Below are 16613 nucleotides of genomic sequence, written 5' to 3'. Positions count from 1 at the left end.
AGAACCTGCATGCATTGACTAGGAGAGGCCTCTCTTAAAGTAAGTCAGTAACACGGTGCATCAATCTTCCAGGCAGGAGCCTGCTTTATCTTCCAGGCAGAGGCCTGCTTTGTGTTCCAGCGCACAAGACTGCTTTAAAGCTTGACTGAGCTGTATGGCCCCTCACTCTACTCACACTCCCATGTACCTCTGTTTTCAAGCTGACACAAGGCAGGAATAGTGAAGTCTCTCAGGGTCCTTGTTTAGCAAAGGAAAGTCCGTAGTGGGCACAGCGACCTGCAGCAGGTCCTCTCTGCATGACATGTGTCTCCTTCTGCCTGCAGCTGCCTGTATTCACACCCTTTTCCTCCCTGGAACATACTGTTTTTCTCTGAGCTGTAGGGGGGTTCTTTTGAGAATAGTTTTGCCCTGCAATTTAGTCTTTCGGCAGTAGATGGCAGCCAAAGATCAGACAAATGACACAGTTATTCCATAAGCCCCTTACATTAGTTCTTCTTTTTTGTATATGTGATGGTGTTTGTGTTGTTTCAGCTTTGTTTCGCCTATAAAGGATACCTAAAAAATCAATTTGGTATAACATTTCGTCATAAAGACAACAGCAATCTAGGAATTGTCAATTCTGATACATATGATAATTTTAACTACAACTTTGCTCAGGGGAACAGGTATGTATGATTCTCTGCATTTTCACGTTATTTATAAAGCTAAAATTTCTTTCACCTAGAGTCACATCTGTGCCGTAAAGTCCATCAATGGCAGCGAATAGACAACGGGTAGCCAACGGGCCCTATTATAGTCAATGGGGTCCCTTGGGATCTGTTCGTATCTGTCATTAGACAGACTGTCTTTGCTGTTTATTCTGTTATTCTGGTGCTAATACAGATCAGAAGATGCAAATGTTTGTATTGAGCGTCTTCTACTGGTAGACGTGGGATGCCAGAATTTAACCCCTTGGTATCCTCCTCTGTATATACATAAGGGTTTAGCACAATCCACCAGACATATCCATGGCGCATGCACAGCAGGTTATTCAGCAGTGGATGTCAGCTGTAATATACAACTGACACCTCGGTGCAAAGGGTGCAAAGGCCGGGATCAGAGATTATCAGGATTCTCTCTTTTTAACCCTTAGGTGTTGTGGTCATTAGTGACTATAGCATTTAAGAAGTTAGACAATGTGGTCCCTTAAAGGGTTAACTCTGTGCAAAGGGACATTTGGAGCGCTGTCCCCTATACAGATATATTATAAAAGTAGTCCGGACATCATTTTAGATTTATTTACATAAATAAAATTAAGCAACATGACTGTGACCCTATCTATGCTATGCACTCTTTAACCTCTTTACTGCCATTCCACCCCCTTGGATTATACCATTACTCTCTGCTGTCATTAGTGACACCGTATATTAGGGAATAATGCTGATAATGGAGTTCCCTCATATAACGTTCAATGTGGCCCAAGGTACAGTTTTACTTTAAAGCATCTACGGGCTGGTTCACACAGGGGGCGTAAGGGCGGATTTTGGCACTGACAGTGACGCAGGAAGCCGCGTCACTCTCAGGTCAAAATCCGCCTGCTACGACTGTCGCAGTTTCTGACAGTCGTGGTTTCCCCCTCCGGAGTAGGTTCAAATGAATGGGCCAACTCCGGAGGTTGCTGCCACGAGGCAGACCCCACAGTTCAACAAGCCGCAGAATCTGCCTGAAGAAACAGCAGCCCGCTTCTTTTTTCCGGTAAAAAGTAGCCTAGCGACTCCATAGACCACCATTGTAAGGGGAGGATTATGACGTGGATTACACGCCATAATCCGCTCCCTCTGTGCCCGTGTGAACTAGCCCTAAGTGATCTTATACAGTATACAATCTAACGTCTCTTATTTCACAGCTGGACATACACCTGTATAGATTTGTTACAACTTGTCAAAACCAAGTACTCAGGCAGAGATTTCAGCGTGCGGTCTATCGAACTACAGTCAAATCAAGACTATTATATAGACACTGTGTACATTGGGCAGACTGTGACTACAGATGACCTAAATGGTAAGTGATTGTAGAAGTCATGTACAAAGATAAAGTGTTACTTTTATGTGGCTGTCTTGGAGGAAATAAGAAATGTTTAAGGGTTTTGTCCCATCAGTGCATGTAAAGATGTACACAGTCCAGTCCTATTAATGTGACCAGCGCCTACTTTTGACGTCAACGTTAAATAACCAATGGCAGAAGGCGCGTGTCATCAGCCATCTGGGTGCACTCATCATTGTGGAAGGCACGATGGATCAACACAATTATGCATCTATCCTTGCGGGCCATGTTCACCCCTACATGTGAATTGTTTTTCCTCAGGGTGATGGCATCTACCAGCAGGACAATGCGACGCGTCATAAAGCTCGCAGTGTACGTGTGTGGTTCGAGGAGCACCAGGATGAGTTTACCATTCTCCCTTGGCCAGCAAATTCCTTGGACTTGAACCCAATCGCAAATCTGTGGGATCACCTTGATCGGGTTGTCCGCGCCATGGATGCTCAACCACATAACCTAGCGCAGCTGGCCACGGCACTGGAGTTGTCATGGCTCAACATCCCAGTGACCATCATTACAACATCCCCTCTCTTCCTGCACGTCTCGCAGCGGTCCGCTCTGCCAAAGGTGGTGATTCTGCACTTAGGTGGTCACATTAATGTCACTGGACTGTGTATTAGAGTGTGGACCTTGCTCAGTTCAGGGTCAGAAGTCACTAACTGACATCCACCTGAGTGACATCATGCAATTTAACATGTCCCCTGTAATGAGCACTGCAGGGGGGAATGATCTACCAATGACAACTTCCTCTTGCAAGATCAACTGTTTGCCACGGAGTTTAGGAGCTGGACACACTGCGAACATCTAGTTCCTGTGCTGTCTCTTATAGTAAAGGGGCTGTCTGCATTTAAAGTGTAATTCCTTTTTTTTGTAGTTTTATTACTATTGTGTCAAGGGTGTTTGATAAACATTTTTTGAAATATACTTTAATAACCTATCTAACTTCCTTTTAATAGAAAACAGGCTGTAAAGTTCGCACTATTATTCTCTAACTAAGCATTATTAGGGAGAGTCTATCCTGTACTCAATGCAATATGTATAGCTGAAGCATTTATCAAACTGGAATCGTCACTTGAAATGACTGTATCTCCAGATTACTTCAATCTCCAAAATGGTTTTATTCCACCTAGAAAAAAAGTGCATACGAACCCTTTGCTGTAAATGCTACAGCTCTACATACTGGCAGTGCAAATGTGTACAGGCTTTCTCTAGTAACAGCTCAATTAGTGTGTTGTGAGGGAGAATTTTAGAGGCTGTTTTTTTATTGAAGGGAAGTTAGATAGGTTAATTAAAAGGATTCTACCATTAAAAACTTTTTTTTTTCTAGTTGACACGTCGGAATAGCCTTAAGGAAGGCTATTCTTCTCCTACCTTTAGATGTCTTCTTCGCCCCGCCGTTTAGTTAAAAATCTGTTTTTTGATGGTATGCAAAAACTCGATTAGGATCTAGTAAACCCCTATAAAGAGCCAGTACAAAGAGCTGCACTTTGCATTGCCCAAACACCTATTGAGTTCAGTGAACGCCATGTAAGGCTTCATTTTTCCTGTAGTGTGATGAAGACGTCGCAGCTGCTCACCTCGATCATATCTGCTGCCCCTCCACCCAATTCAGCTCATCTACATGGCCCACAAAGGCAATGTCCAATCTGCAATACCCCTGTAATGGTATTACCTAACTCTAATCCTTCCATCTATAGCACCAATGGGATCTATTACACCTGCTCTATGTGCTTTAGGGGTCTAGGATATAAGTTCCTCTTCACATTGCTATGAATACTTGTGCCATGTATGGGACTATTGTCTTACTCTCCAGTTATGACCATTTTTGTTAATTTTCTGTATTGCAGTTAATAGGAGGAGACCGGCTTTAGCACAAAATGGACTCTTTGTACAAGATGTCAGCGTGACCCAATCTGTGGTTGCATCTAAAAAACAGTTCACCATTACTATAACCCCATATAACTGTGGGTATAATTTTCCACTTTTTGCTGCTGGATTTTCAACAGTAAGTAATGGGATGTATATGTGTCAAAATGACAGCAAGTTCTAAGGAAAGATCAGTAGACCCCAAGGGTTTTAGGGGTTGCAGTGCAGCGGTAGCAGTTGTCACTGGACTCTGGACACTGTGGGGGCCCCTAAGGTTTCTCTGCCACATAAAATATACCACTATTCTAAATGGCACAAGGTAGGCATCGGCCCCATTCATGATTTTGCATTGGGCAAAGGGCAATAACCCTGAAACGGTGTCAGCATGCCCCACGTGACTGATGAGGCCCATTCACAGGTTTCAGAGGTACACCAGGACAGCACAGATGTGAACCCAGCACAACCCCTTTAATGTACTTGTGAAATGAATACTAACATGCCCCTTCTGATTCCTGTCTGTTTCAGAGTTGTTATTGACATCTTGAGCAAACCCAAATTATCAAACAATCTACCTATTTGGCTTCAAGAATGAAAACTAAGTGGCATTATACGGTTCACAGGGGCTCAAATTATACCAGGTGGGGGGCATTATAATGTCCCTAAACAGTATAATGCCCCCTTAGTGGTTGCCACATAGAGTAACACCACTACAGAGTTTATTGCTCAGTTTAGTGGTTTCCTCCCAGTAATATGCCGTCATAGTACTCTCATAAAGCATAATGCCTTACAGTTCCCCCTAGGGTATAAAACCTTCGTAATGCCCCAAAGAAAATAATGCTCCAATGTGTCCCCCCCATTCCTACTATATTGTACTTATTATTTATATATTTTATAGAACATCCTGAACAGCTCAGACTCAGCGATCTATACCACATCATCCTGGACACAAAATGCATTGCTCCAGATAAATCGGACCCAGGCAGCGTCCCCTCCCATTGGAGGAACATTCAGTATTCAAGCTTATGGAAAAAATCTAACTGGTACGGTTACATCTCATAGCGTTGTTATAAACCGTCACATGTCTCCTTCCTTACCTTTCCTCTTGGCTGAACACGTTCCGATACGTGTGTCATGATAATAATATATGTTACAATATCGGAAATAACAAAATGATATGTTGTCACTTTTATACGTATCCTTGTGTGGCCACACCAGTGATTGTATTGCTCGCTAAGGCTTTTTTTTTTTTAGCATATGTAGGATATTGTATTCCATTTGAGAAATTACAGTCCTTACCCAAACTAGAGAATCTGTCATGTTGCTCCAAAGAGCTAATTTGCATATTGACAAAAACACAAACCATTCACCAGGTGAAAACACTGTCTGATTCAGGTGACCTAACCTATCTATCTGTGGGGTTTGGTTCATATATTGGGCAGAGGTGACAAACTCCTTTTAACCCCTTCTCAACGTCTGCAGTAATAGTATGGCGGATGTTGGGTATTCAAATATGGCAACCGATCAGGAGCCAAGAGGCTGCCATGGCCGCCAGGTCTCTTCCGTATGATACAGCAGAGAGACAGTGCTAATGCCATAGATCAGTGTCCACAGTGATCACAGGCATTAAGGCCCCTGCGCCTTGTTCAAAGTTGATCAAGGCACCTTTTTCTGGTGCATTTTTCCTATACATTACTATTTAAGGTAGGATCATCGGCCCTGGAAAGAGATCCAAGGCTGGAAATCCATTCTCTTGACAGCCAGAAACTTATTGAAAGCGCCCGGGCTTGTCTGGCTATGATTTGTATGACAATCTGTTCTCTGCAGCCTGTCATACAAATGCCAATATTTTGCTATGCATTTGTACTGCGGGTGCAAAAAAAACCCACCAATTCGAAAGCTGACAAAAACTGGGATTTTACACGGTGACATTCAATGGCTGAACATTTATTATCCGACTGATGGATTTTTTCTGCCTGTCAGAAATATATTATAGGTTCGTCTCTAGTAGTAATTGTTATTGCTATTATTTTAGCATGTAACATATATTGTTAGAGAAGTGGTCGGTGTATTTTACTCTATAAAGATCAGGTATGGACAGGACAGGAACAGTGAAAAATGTAATCTTTATTGATGACCTTGTGCATGTGTTATGTAACTATTTGGTGCGACTCTTTTGGTGCTGCGACCTGGACGATGGTAAACATCTGGATCAGCGCGCCAATGAACTTCCTGGTTATGTTCAGAGGGGTATTACATAAGAATACCCCTGTGATTAGGCTCGGAGGGGTATTAAATTATTAAGTATAGTACGCTCTCTGATTGATAGGAGAGGGGACAACATGGACGGAAGTCTCTGCTACCCCCCTGCAGTCAAATACAGGTTCTGCACAGACGACGATGATGATGATGATTTGTCATTGCCTCTGCAGTCTGTAGCTCTGATCCTTCCCTGAGGCTGGAGGAAGAGGAGGACACTTTAGAGCCCCATATATCAGGATCCTTTAGGGCTATGAAGATAACCTTGGATTCATTTTAAAGATGAGAATCTGTTAATAAGGCCTAAGTCTAAAACTGGCTCTGCCCCATCACAAGGGGTAATTTATATACCTTCCGTGGTTGCACGGGTTTCATACCTTAGAGCAAGTCTGTCACTAGTGTGAGGGATATTAAACCAGCAACACAGCTAGATAGGCCAGGCTCACCTGTAATGCTTTTTTACACCATGAAAATTCATGCCTCAGTTGCCGAGAGAGTTGATTATTTTAGAATATGCAAATGAGCAGTATGGGGCACCAATTTCCATTGCTCCAAACTGCCCAGGAACCAGAAACTCCCCCCCCTCCCCACCTCTTCTTTAAGTGACAACACTAGGAAATCAAGCAGAAATCTCAGTCAATAATAATTTGCCTTTGGTTGTTCTACAGATGTCCGGGCAGATATCTCTGATGTTGAGCTGAAACATTTGTTACAGACTATTCCGGAGGTGGGACAAATTTCCATTAGAAAATATGGAAGATGCAGTGGATACACCTGGCAAATAAAGTTCTTAACAGCTACAGGATACCAGCCGCTGTTACAGGTATACAGGTTTTTCATCAGGTCATCCTACCATATCATGGCCCTTAGATCTGCTTATCAGTAGTGTAAGTATATAGTGGTATCTGCAATAGCTTTTGTTTTAACTAGAAGATTTTGCAGTGCTGAGATTGTTAGATGTAATAGAACTGGGGCTATCGTGTGACACATTGTATCAGTCTTATTACATATGACTATAGGTATGTCTACCTAGTTTTCCTTCACCTATAACATATACCTATTCTGATCAAAGCAGAGTAGTTTCATTGTGCCCTTCTAAAACACAGCTACAGCCGTAGGATAGGATATCAATGTTAGATCAGCGGTGGTTGGATTGTTGGGACCCCCCAGATCAGCGTAAGCTGCAGTGCTCACTCACCATAAGAGTAATAGTAGTGAGTACTGCGGCCATTGTTCCATGAATATCAAATGAAAAAATCTGTTCCAAAATCAAATTATTGAAAAAATCAATATGAAAATGTAAGCTATATGTCTTATACAGGTAAATGGTTCCAAGGTAACCGGTGTAAATGCTACAGTGACTGCAGTAAAAGTAACTGATGGCGGCCTGTTTCGTCAGCGTCTTCTTGGAGACTTGGTGAGAACACCCAACAAAAAGCCACAGGTATGGAAAATGTTCATTACATGTACAATATGAATTTATATAAATTTCTATTGTCTGATGTACAGTCATGGCCAAAAGTTTTGAGAATGATACAAATATTAATTTTTACAAAGTCTACTGCTTCAGTTTTCCTAATGGTAATTTGCATATACTCCAGAATGTTATAAAGAGTGATCAGCTTAACAGCAATTACTTGCAAAGTCAATATTTGCCTAGAAAATGAACTTTATCCCCCAAAACACATTTCAACATCATTGCAGCCCTGCCTTAAAAGGACCAGCTAACATCGTTTCAGTGATTGCTCCATTAACACAGGTGTGGGTGTTGATGAGAACAGGGCTGGAGATGAATCTGTCATGATTAAGTAAGAATGACACCACTGGACACTTTAAAAGGAGGCTGGTGCTTGGCATCATTGTTTCTCTTCTGTTAACCATGGTTATCTCTAAAGAAACACGTGTAGTCATCATTGCACTGCACAAAAATGGCCTAACAGGGAAGAGTATCGCAGCTAGAAAGATTGCACCTCAGTCAACAATCTGTCGCATCATCAAGAACTTCAAGGAGAGAGGTTCCATTGTTGACAAAAAGGCTCCAGGGCGCCCAAGAAAGACCAGCAAGCACCAGGACCATCTCTTAAAAGTGTTTCAGCTGCGGGATCAGGCTACCAGCAGTGCAGAGCTTGCTCAGGAATGGCAGCAGGCAGGTGTGAGTTCATCTGCACGCACTGTGAGGCGGAGACTCTTGGAGCAAGGCCTGGTCTCAAGGAGGGCAGCAAAGAAGCCACTTCTCTCCAGAAAAAACATCAGTGACAGACTGATATTCTGCAAAAGGTACAGGGAGTGGACTGCTGAGGACTGAGGTAAAGTCATTTTCTCTGATGAATCCCCTTTTCGATTGTTTGGGACATCTGGAAAACAGCTTATTGGGAGAAGACGAGGTGAGCGCTACCACCAGTCTTGTCTCATGCCACCTGTAAAGCATCCTGAAACCATTCATGTGTGGGGTTGCTTCTCAGCCAAGGGAATCGGCTCTCTCACAGTCTTGCCTAAAAACACAGCCATGAATAAAGAATGGTACCAGAATGTCCTCCAAGATCAACTTCTCCCAACCGTCCAAGAGCAGTTTGGCGATCAACAATGCCTTTTCCAGCATGATGGAGCACCTTGCCATAAAGCAAAGGTCATAACTAAATGGCTCAGGGAACAAAACATAGAGATTTTGGGTCCATGGCCTGGAAACTCCCCAGATCTTAATCCCATTGAGAACTTGTGGTCAATCATCAAGAGACGAGTGGACAAACAAAAACCTACAAATTCTGACAAAATGCAAGCATTGATTGTGCAAGAATGGACTGCTATCAGTCAGGATTTGGTCCAGAAGTTGATTGTGAGCATGCCAGGGAGAATTGCAGAGGTCCTGAAGAAGAAGGGGCAACACTGCAAATATTGCAATGCTGCATTAACTCATTCTAACTGTCAATATAAGTTTTTGTTTCTCATAATATGATTGCAATTCTATTTCTGTATGTGATAAAAACATCTGACAAACACACAGAAAAACCAGAGGGCAGCAGATCATGTGAAAATATAAGATTTGTGTCATTCTCAAAACTTTTTGCCATGACTGTACGTTATCCGCTTCCATAGCCAAATAACTGGACCAATCTGCACCATATTTGGCACATTGTAGACCTAGTTTCATCTCTCTAGGGCCCACTGCTCTCAACATATTCACAAAAGCAAATATACCCCCACTGACTGCCACATCAAGGGCCTTCCTTTATGTTACTTCCCATATTAGCCAATAGAAGCTAGTGAATTCTTTATTCTTAGCCTCACTGACATACACCATTATCACTCACTGTTGTTCTCTGTTATTAGTCATTATTAGTAGCTTGTCTATATACAGCACTCGCTCACTATTGATTTCTGTTATCAGCCATATCTGAGGCTTATATGTAGATTTACATAGATATATATACAGTCCTATGAAAAAGTTTGGGCACCCCTATTAATCTTAATCATTTTTAGTTCTAAATATTTTGGTGTTTATAACAGCCATTTCAGTTTGATATATCTAATAACTGATGGACACAGTAATATTTCAGGATTGAAATGAGGTTTATTGTACTAACAGAAAATGTGCAATATGCATTAAACCAAAATTTGACCGGTGCAAAAGTATGGGCACCTCAACAGAAAAGTGACATTAATATTTAGTAGATCCTCCTTTTGCAAAGATAACAGCCTCTAGTCGCTTCCTGTAGCTTTTAATCAGTTCCTGGATCCTGGATGAAGGTATTTTGGACAAACAATTCAAGTTCAGTTAAGTTAGATGGTCGCCGAGCATGGACAGCCCGCTGCAAATCATCCCACAGATGTTCAATGATATTCAGGTCTGGGGACTGGGATGGCCATTCCAGAACATTGTAATTGTTCCTCTGCATGAATGCCTGAGGATTTGGAGCGGTGTTTTGGATCATTGTCTTGCTGAAATATCCATCCCCGGCGTAACTTCAACTTCGTCACTGATTCTTGAACATTATTCTCAAGAATCAGCTGATACTGAGTGGAATCCATGCGACCCTCAACTTTAACAAGATTCCCGGTGCCGGCATTGGCCACACAGCCCCAAAGCATGATGGAACCTCCACCAAATTTTACAGTGGGTAGCATGTGTTTTTCTTGGAGTGCTGTTTCTTTTTGGACGCCATGCATAACGCCTTTTTTTTTATAACCAAACAACTCAATTTTTGTTTCCAAAATGAAGCTGGCTTGTCCAAATGTGCTTTTTCATACCTCAGGCAACTCTATTTGTGGCGTACGTGCAGAAACAGCTTCTTTCTCATCACTCTCCCATACAGCTTCTATTTGTGCAAAGTGCGCTGTATAGTTGACCGATGCACAGTGACACCATCTGCAGCAAGATGATGCTGCAGCTCTTTGGAGGTGGTCTGTGGATTGTCCTTGACTGTTCTCACCATTCTTCTTCTCTGCCTTTCTGATATTTTTCTTGGCCTGCCACTTCTGGGCTTAACAAGAACTGTCCCTGTGGTCTTCCATTTCCTTACTATGTTCCTCACAGTGGAAACTGACAGGTTAAATCTCTGAGACAACTTTTTGTATCCTTCCCCTGAACAACTATGTTGAACAATCTTTGTTTTCAGATCATTTGAGAGTTGTTTTGAGTAGCCCATGATGCCACTCTTCAGAGGAGATTCAAATAGGAGATCAACTTGCAATTGGCCACCTTAAATACCTTTTCTTATGATTGGATACATCTGGCTATGAAGTTCAAAGCTCACTGAGGTTACAAAACCAATTTTGTGCTTCAGTAAGTCAGTAAAAAGTAGTTAGGGGAATTCAAATCAATAAAATGATAAGGGTGCCCATACTTTTGCACCGGTCAAATTTTGGTTTAATGCATATTGCACATTTTCTGTTAGTACAATAAACCTCATTTCAATCCTGAAATATTACTGTGTCCATCAGTTATTAGATATATCAAACTGAAATGGCTGTTGCAAACACCAAAATATTTAGAACAAAAAATGATTAAGATTAATAGGGGTGCCCAAACTTTTTCATAGGACTGTATACTTCAACTACTCACAGTTGTTCTCCCAACACTCACTCTCTGTTCAGGGGTGTAACTACCGGGGTAGCAGCAGTAGCCGCTGCCACAGGGCCCGGGATATTAGGGGCTCGGCGACAGCGTTCTTGTTTTTTTCTTTAATAGGACATTACCAGCTGGAGTTACTCCAACCGGTAACGAATGAAGCAGAAAACATGACTCAGTGTTGGCCCAGTTTCAAAATAGTCCATGCAAATTGAAATTTTGTTCTACGATACGTCTTTGTTAGCATAGGTGCAGTGACCATCTCTCTACTTCAGAGTCCCATAAGTAGTAGGATTCGCTGAATGTTGCTTTAAGCACGTCTGGTAGTCTCCTGGTTAATTTTCATGGTGAGCTGCTCTATTGTAGCATGTTGGTCAGCTCTCACACATCTCCATAGCCAACATTCACCTCTTACACAACGTAGTTTCCACATTGGTTATTCCAAATGGTACCATTTGTCCACTCGCCATTTGTCCACATACTGTCTTATATACCAAACAAGCCAACCTACAACATGTACTATGTGCTGCTGATGTCAAAAGAATGGACATCCAATGGATCTCATTATAGTCAATGGTGTCTGTTGAGCTTCCACTATTTTAACGGTGCGATTGTGAACATAGCGGAACAATAAATCTCTGCTTGAACTTTATAGGTTGAAGTCTACATAAATGGGATTCCTTCTAAGTGTTCTGGAAACTGTGACTACACCTGGGATCCCGTACAGACACCAGCCATCTATTCTATCAGTACAGGTAATGATGGACACAAATAATTTACCTTTGATAGGAATAACAATTTTTTTAAAGACTTTTATAATATGTTGTTTAACATTGGAGTTCTCCTTTAAGACAAACATAGACTATTAACATTTATTTTTCAGATGTCAGTGGAGATAATAGGATATTGGTAATAAATGGGGCTGGATTTTCTAACAGCACTGGCAATGACACAACCTATGTGACCATTGGAAACTACTCTTGCACCATTCTTGCCCTCACTGGTAAGTTAAACTTCACCAAATAGAGTAAAATAATTTCCATTGTCTCTGGACGGTCGCATTTCATATGTCATGTCAATACATATGTATGTCATAGAGGGACAACCCCAATAAGAACCCACTCCATTAGAAAAGGGGAGAGCCCATAAATAAGAGTAGCTCCGGCGCTGATTGACTTGGCCTGTCTTTGTATTACATGGGCGTCTATTTATTTGCATGGACAGAATGTAATACTTCATTTGTACTGTAGTGGCCACTAGTCTCAGCAATCAACTGATCACCAGGACGACTTCCATTATAAAAGTGGATGGTGTTTAGACGACCATTTGTTGATACATACATGTCAGATATCACATCATATGTTCAGGGTGACTTATTTTATTCTTATTTTTGTATGTATTTTACATTTAGATAAAGAAATTCGATGTCAGGTTCAGAAAGAAACTGCAGGAACGTACCCAATCAGCGTGTACATTGCAAAACACGGACTTGCAGTATCAAATGGAAAAAACTTCACTTTTACTTATCCGATCACCATCTCCTCAATCACACCTTCGTCTGGAAGCCTTGCAGGTATTTAAAGGGAATGTGTCACCAGAAAGCTAATTTTTTCATCAAGTTTTATATTAAACATTTATTTTTAAGAATTTTTTTAAAATGTTCAATTTTATGTTTTTAAAAATTCCAAAGAATTCTGCAGTTCTGACTCTGGCCATTAGGTCAAATACTACAATAATAATAATAATAATAATAATAATTATTATTATTATTATTATTATTATTATTATTATTATAACTCTGGCCATAGGAGATTTCTTTACAGCAGCCCCCTTAGTTATCAGCACACTGATGGTCACATCTATCGTGTATATGTAGATAAGAAACAGAATCCACCAGTCACAAAAGAGGATTTTATACAATGACCTCTGCATAGGTCCCAGAGCATGCCTAGAAAACTCTCATTAGGGTCTGCCCCAGAGCATTGCAACTATTTTAGGCTTAGTGCCAAGAGTTGAAATTGCAATTTTTTTTAAAGATTTTTAGGATTTTTTTTTAAAAAAATATACATAACATGGAAAATTAAATACAACATCACCAAAAAAAAAGTTAAGCATAATATGCCACCGCACCACAAATGGAGTTGTCGGTTTCTATCTCCAGAAACTGTATTGAAAAGAACTGATCCATGGGGTTACTAAATGTCGGACCCCACCAATCTGATATTGATGACCTATCCTAAGTATAAGCCATCAATTTGAAGTCTTCGGGCAAGTTCACACAGGGTTTTTTGGTCAGAATTTTGAGTCGTATTCGCCTCAAAATCATGACCAAAAAGATGGCTCCCATTCAAATCAATGGGAGCCATTCAGGTGTTTGTTCCGGGAGCTGGCTTGTTCCGGCTTCCCAAAAAAGAAGCGAGGTGCTCATTCTTCAGGCCGTTTTGCCTCTCGATTCGGCCTGAAGACACTCCCTCCTCCGGACTAGGCCCATTCATTGGGCCTAATCCGGAGCGGAGTGCACAACTGGAAGCCAATGCAGCGCATCGGCATTCAGTTGTGGCTATCAGTCTTTTGGCCTGGAACCTGAGGCGGCCTCCGCCTCAGGTTTTGGTCCAAAAAACCCTGTCAGGGTATGTTCACACAGTGTTTTTTGCAGGTGGAATCCGAACAAGGTTCCCTATCTTTCTGTGTTATCACTGACAATGTCTTCCCCTTCTAGGAGGCACATTGGTAACAATTCTTGGCTCTGGATTTAGTACCGACTCTACGGTGAAACTTAAAGGCAGTGGATGTGCCGTGGTCTTTGCCAATCTGACTGTGATTACATGTCGCACCTCTGCGGTAAGTTCATGGCTTGCATTATGTTATAGCAATATTGCTTTCATTAGGATTTACTAAAGTATTGACTTGTGATGAGTTTCTTCCTTTTTATGGAACTTTTTTTTTTTTTTTAATGAATTAGTTTTATGTAGAAGTTTGCATGTCCCGTTGTTAGATTTAAGAAATGTTCCTACTTTAAAGATAACCTTTCACCACCTCCACCAACTCCAGGACTTTGCACTCTCTAATAGGGGCTGCTTGACTGATTTCAGTTCAGTTGGAATTCTCTTGAACCCCCACCAATCATGAGCAAGGTTTGGCACCTGATATGATAATTAGTCCATGTACAGTCAAGTGGGTGGTGTCAGGCAGGAACAGACAAGGGGGTGTGTTTCAGATCTCCTTGACGTTGTCCAATCAGAGATGGACAGTGTCATAACCGCACCCCCTTGTCTGCTCGGACACCTAAATATCTGATGTGAAACTGTCCCTTTCAGTTTGGTACCGGCAGTGGTTGTATTAATGTCTTAGAAAATCAATAGTTGAAGTGAACTGGTTATTTCCAAAAATATTGGAGCTCGTAAGCAGATCTTCACTCTGGTTCTTCCCAGGTGGGGTGCCCAATCTATGATATCCATGTGCCCCAACAGAGTGTATGGACTTTGGTTTTCTAAATTAAACGATCCCTTTAAATGACTATACATCCCTACAGTTCAGTAGAACCATAGATGGTATATATTATTTCTTGTGACTGAAATACCAATTTTATAACATCTCCCTATACATGAATAATATTTTTTTTTTTTCAGGGACCAGAAGGCTTTGCTGATGTTTTTGTTTTCACAAATGGACTCAATGAAACCTTAAAAAATGCCTTCAATTTTACGTCTTACCTGGCCCCCACCATCACTGGAATCAGCCCAAGTACCAGCAGTGTTTTGGGTAATACAACCCTGACCATTTCAGGGAATAACTTCCAAAGTCAATCAGCGGGCAATGCTGTAATTCTTGGGAATCAACCATGCGAGGTTCTGGACTGGACTCCAAGCGGTATAACATGTCTTCTGCCCGCACTTCCTCCGGGGAAGTACAACGTCCTGGTACAAGTCGGAAACTGGGGATTTGCCATATCCAGGTATTATTATCCAACTAACCATTTTTCTCTAATAAAGCTATTACTATGGACTCATGAGGATGACTATGATTATTTGGAGGAGAGTTATACTACATGTAAACAGCCCAAGCCACCATATAACTTTCCATCATCGTAATTTTCACCGACCTGGCAGAAACATATATGAATTGTTCATCCATTTATTTTTCAACTGCAAGGGAAATGTGTGGCCATCTACAGTTTCACCTTCTACATTATGAACTGATTTGTGGGACTTTAGCAATTAGGACAACCCCAGTAAGAAGCAATGACTGCATGTATATGTCCTCCTAGGTGTACTATATGGCCACATACCATATAACCTCTACTTCTATGGGCCCATACTGTACCTCTGTATATACCTCTGATTTCATATAGAGATTCATGGAGAAATAAACTGGGAGAATAACATAGATTGGCATCACAATGGACTGTATTGTTGATCTCCAACCCTGGACTAATGGGCTTGCTGTTGATCCAGATTGCATCTACATGAAGGATATATGTTTTCTGCATGTTACCTTTCTTCATAGCATCTGTTATCCTCTCCAACTACTACTGACTCAGTAAAAGCAGCGCCATCTTTGCCTAGGGGATATGTCTGATATTGCAGCTTGTCATTTTTACAACAACCATTCAAGTAGTCAGTGGACATATTACAATTTGTCCATGTTTTGTTGCAACAGGAACAATAAAGCCTCAGTTGAGTATATTCTGGAAGTGAACAGCATCTCCCCACAATATGGATCCCTGTATGGAGGTTCTCGAGTCACACTGACAGGAGCCGGGTTCAGTCTTGACCCAAATGAAAATAAAGTACAAATAGGTAACGTATAATTTCATGAGGTGTCTGCTTCTATTAGAAATTACATACAGTCATACCTCTGCCTGGGAATGTTTGGTGACAAACAATAGGCCCCCATTTCAGCTTACAACATGGTGTCACCCAGCTTTCCCTGACGTTTTGCCCCATTAAAGGGTTTATGCAGGAATGATAGGAACCTCAGGGGCGGAGAAGGGATTGGTGTAAAATAAAGTCATACTCACCTAACCCCAGTGCTTTGCGTCCTGCCCCCTTTACTTTCCATGCCCAGACTCATCAGGTCAGAAATAGGGAGGTTCACATGTCTGCTCAGTAGGAGGAATCCGATCAGAGAGATGTCACCGATCTCTCATCTGTGACCGCTGAGACCAGTGATTGACTTGGTGAGCATCTCTACATCCGGCCCTGCAAATCCAAGCACAAAAGGAAAAAGGCACTGGGACTGGACAATAAAGGCCTGGGGATAGCTGAGTATTATTTTTTTATGTTTTACCCCCACACCTGCCATTCCTGAGGTTCCTTTAAAGTCTCATTTTATTTTATTTTTCCTT

General features: G+C 41.5%; 1 protein-coding gene across 1 annotated transcript in view; it reads left to right on the top strand.

The window, feature by feature from the left end:
- The window catches only part of LOC142201125 (fibrocystin-L-like), a 152763-nt gene that overhangs the window by 58693 nt on the left and 77457 nt on the right, over nt 1-16613 (top strand). The window contains exons 22-33 of the mRNA XM_075271950.1: nt 532-665; nt 1886-2040; nt 3927-4084; nt 4841-4985; nt 6870-7024; nt 7523-7645; nt 11922-12021; nt 12150-12269; nt 12678-12839; nt 13986-14107; nt 14896-15221; nt 15926-16065. Coding sequence (XP_075128051.1) covers nt 532-665; nt 1886-2040; nt 3927-4084; nt 4841-4985; nt 6870-7024; nt 7523-7645; nt 11922-12021; nt 12150-12269; nt 12678-12839; nt 13986-14107; nt 14896-15221; nt 15926-16065 — 1840 coding nt within the window. The remainder of the gene's footprint in view (nt 1-531; nt 666-1885; nt 2041-3926; nt 4085-4840; nt 4986-6869; nt 7025-7522; nt 7646-11921; nt 12022-12149; nt 12270-12677; nt 12840-13985; nt 14108-14895; nt 15222-15925; nt 16066-16613) is intronic.

This window comes from Leptodactylus fuscus, chromosome 4, assembly GCF_031893055.1.
Source record: "Leptodactylus fuscus isolate aLepFus1 chromosome 4, aLepFus1.hap2, whole genome shotgun sequence".
Lineage (NCBI taxonomy): Eukaryota > Metazoa > Chordata > Amphibia > Anura > Leptodactylidae > Leptodactylus > Leptodactylus fuscus.
The sequence above is the reverse complement of the archived record's forward strand: the minus strand, read 5'-3'. Positions and strand labels throughout refer to the sequence as shown.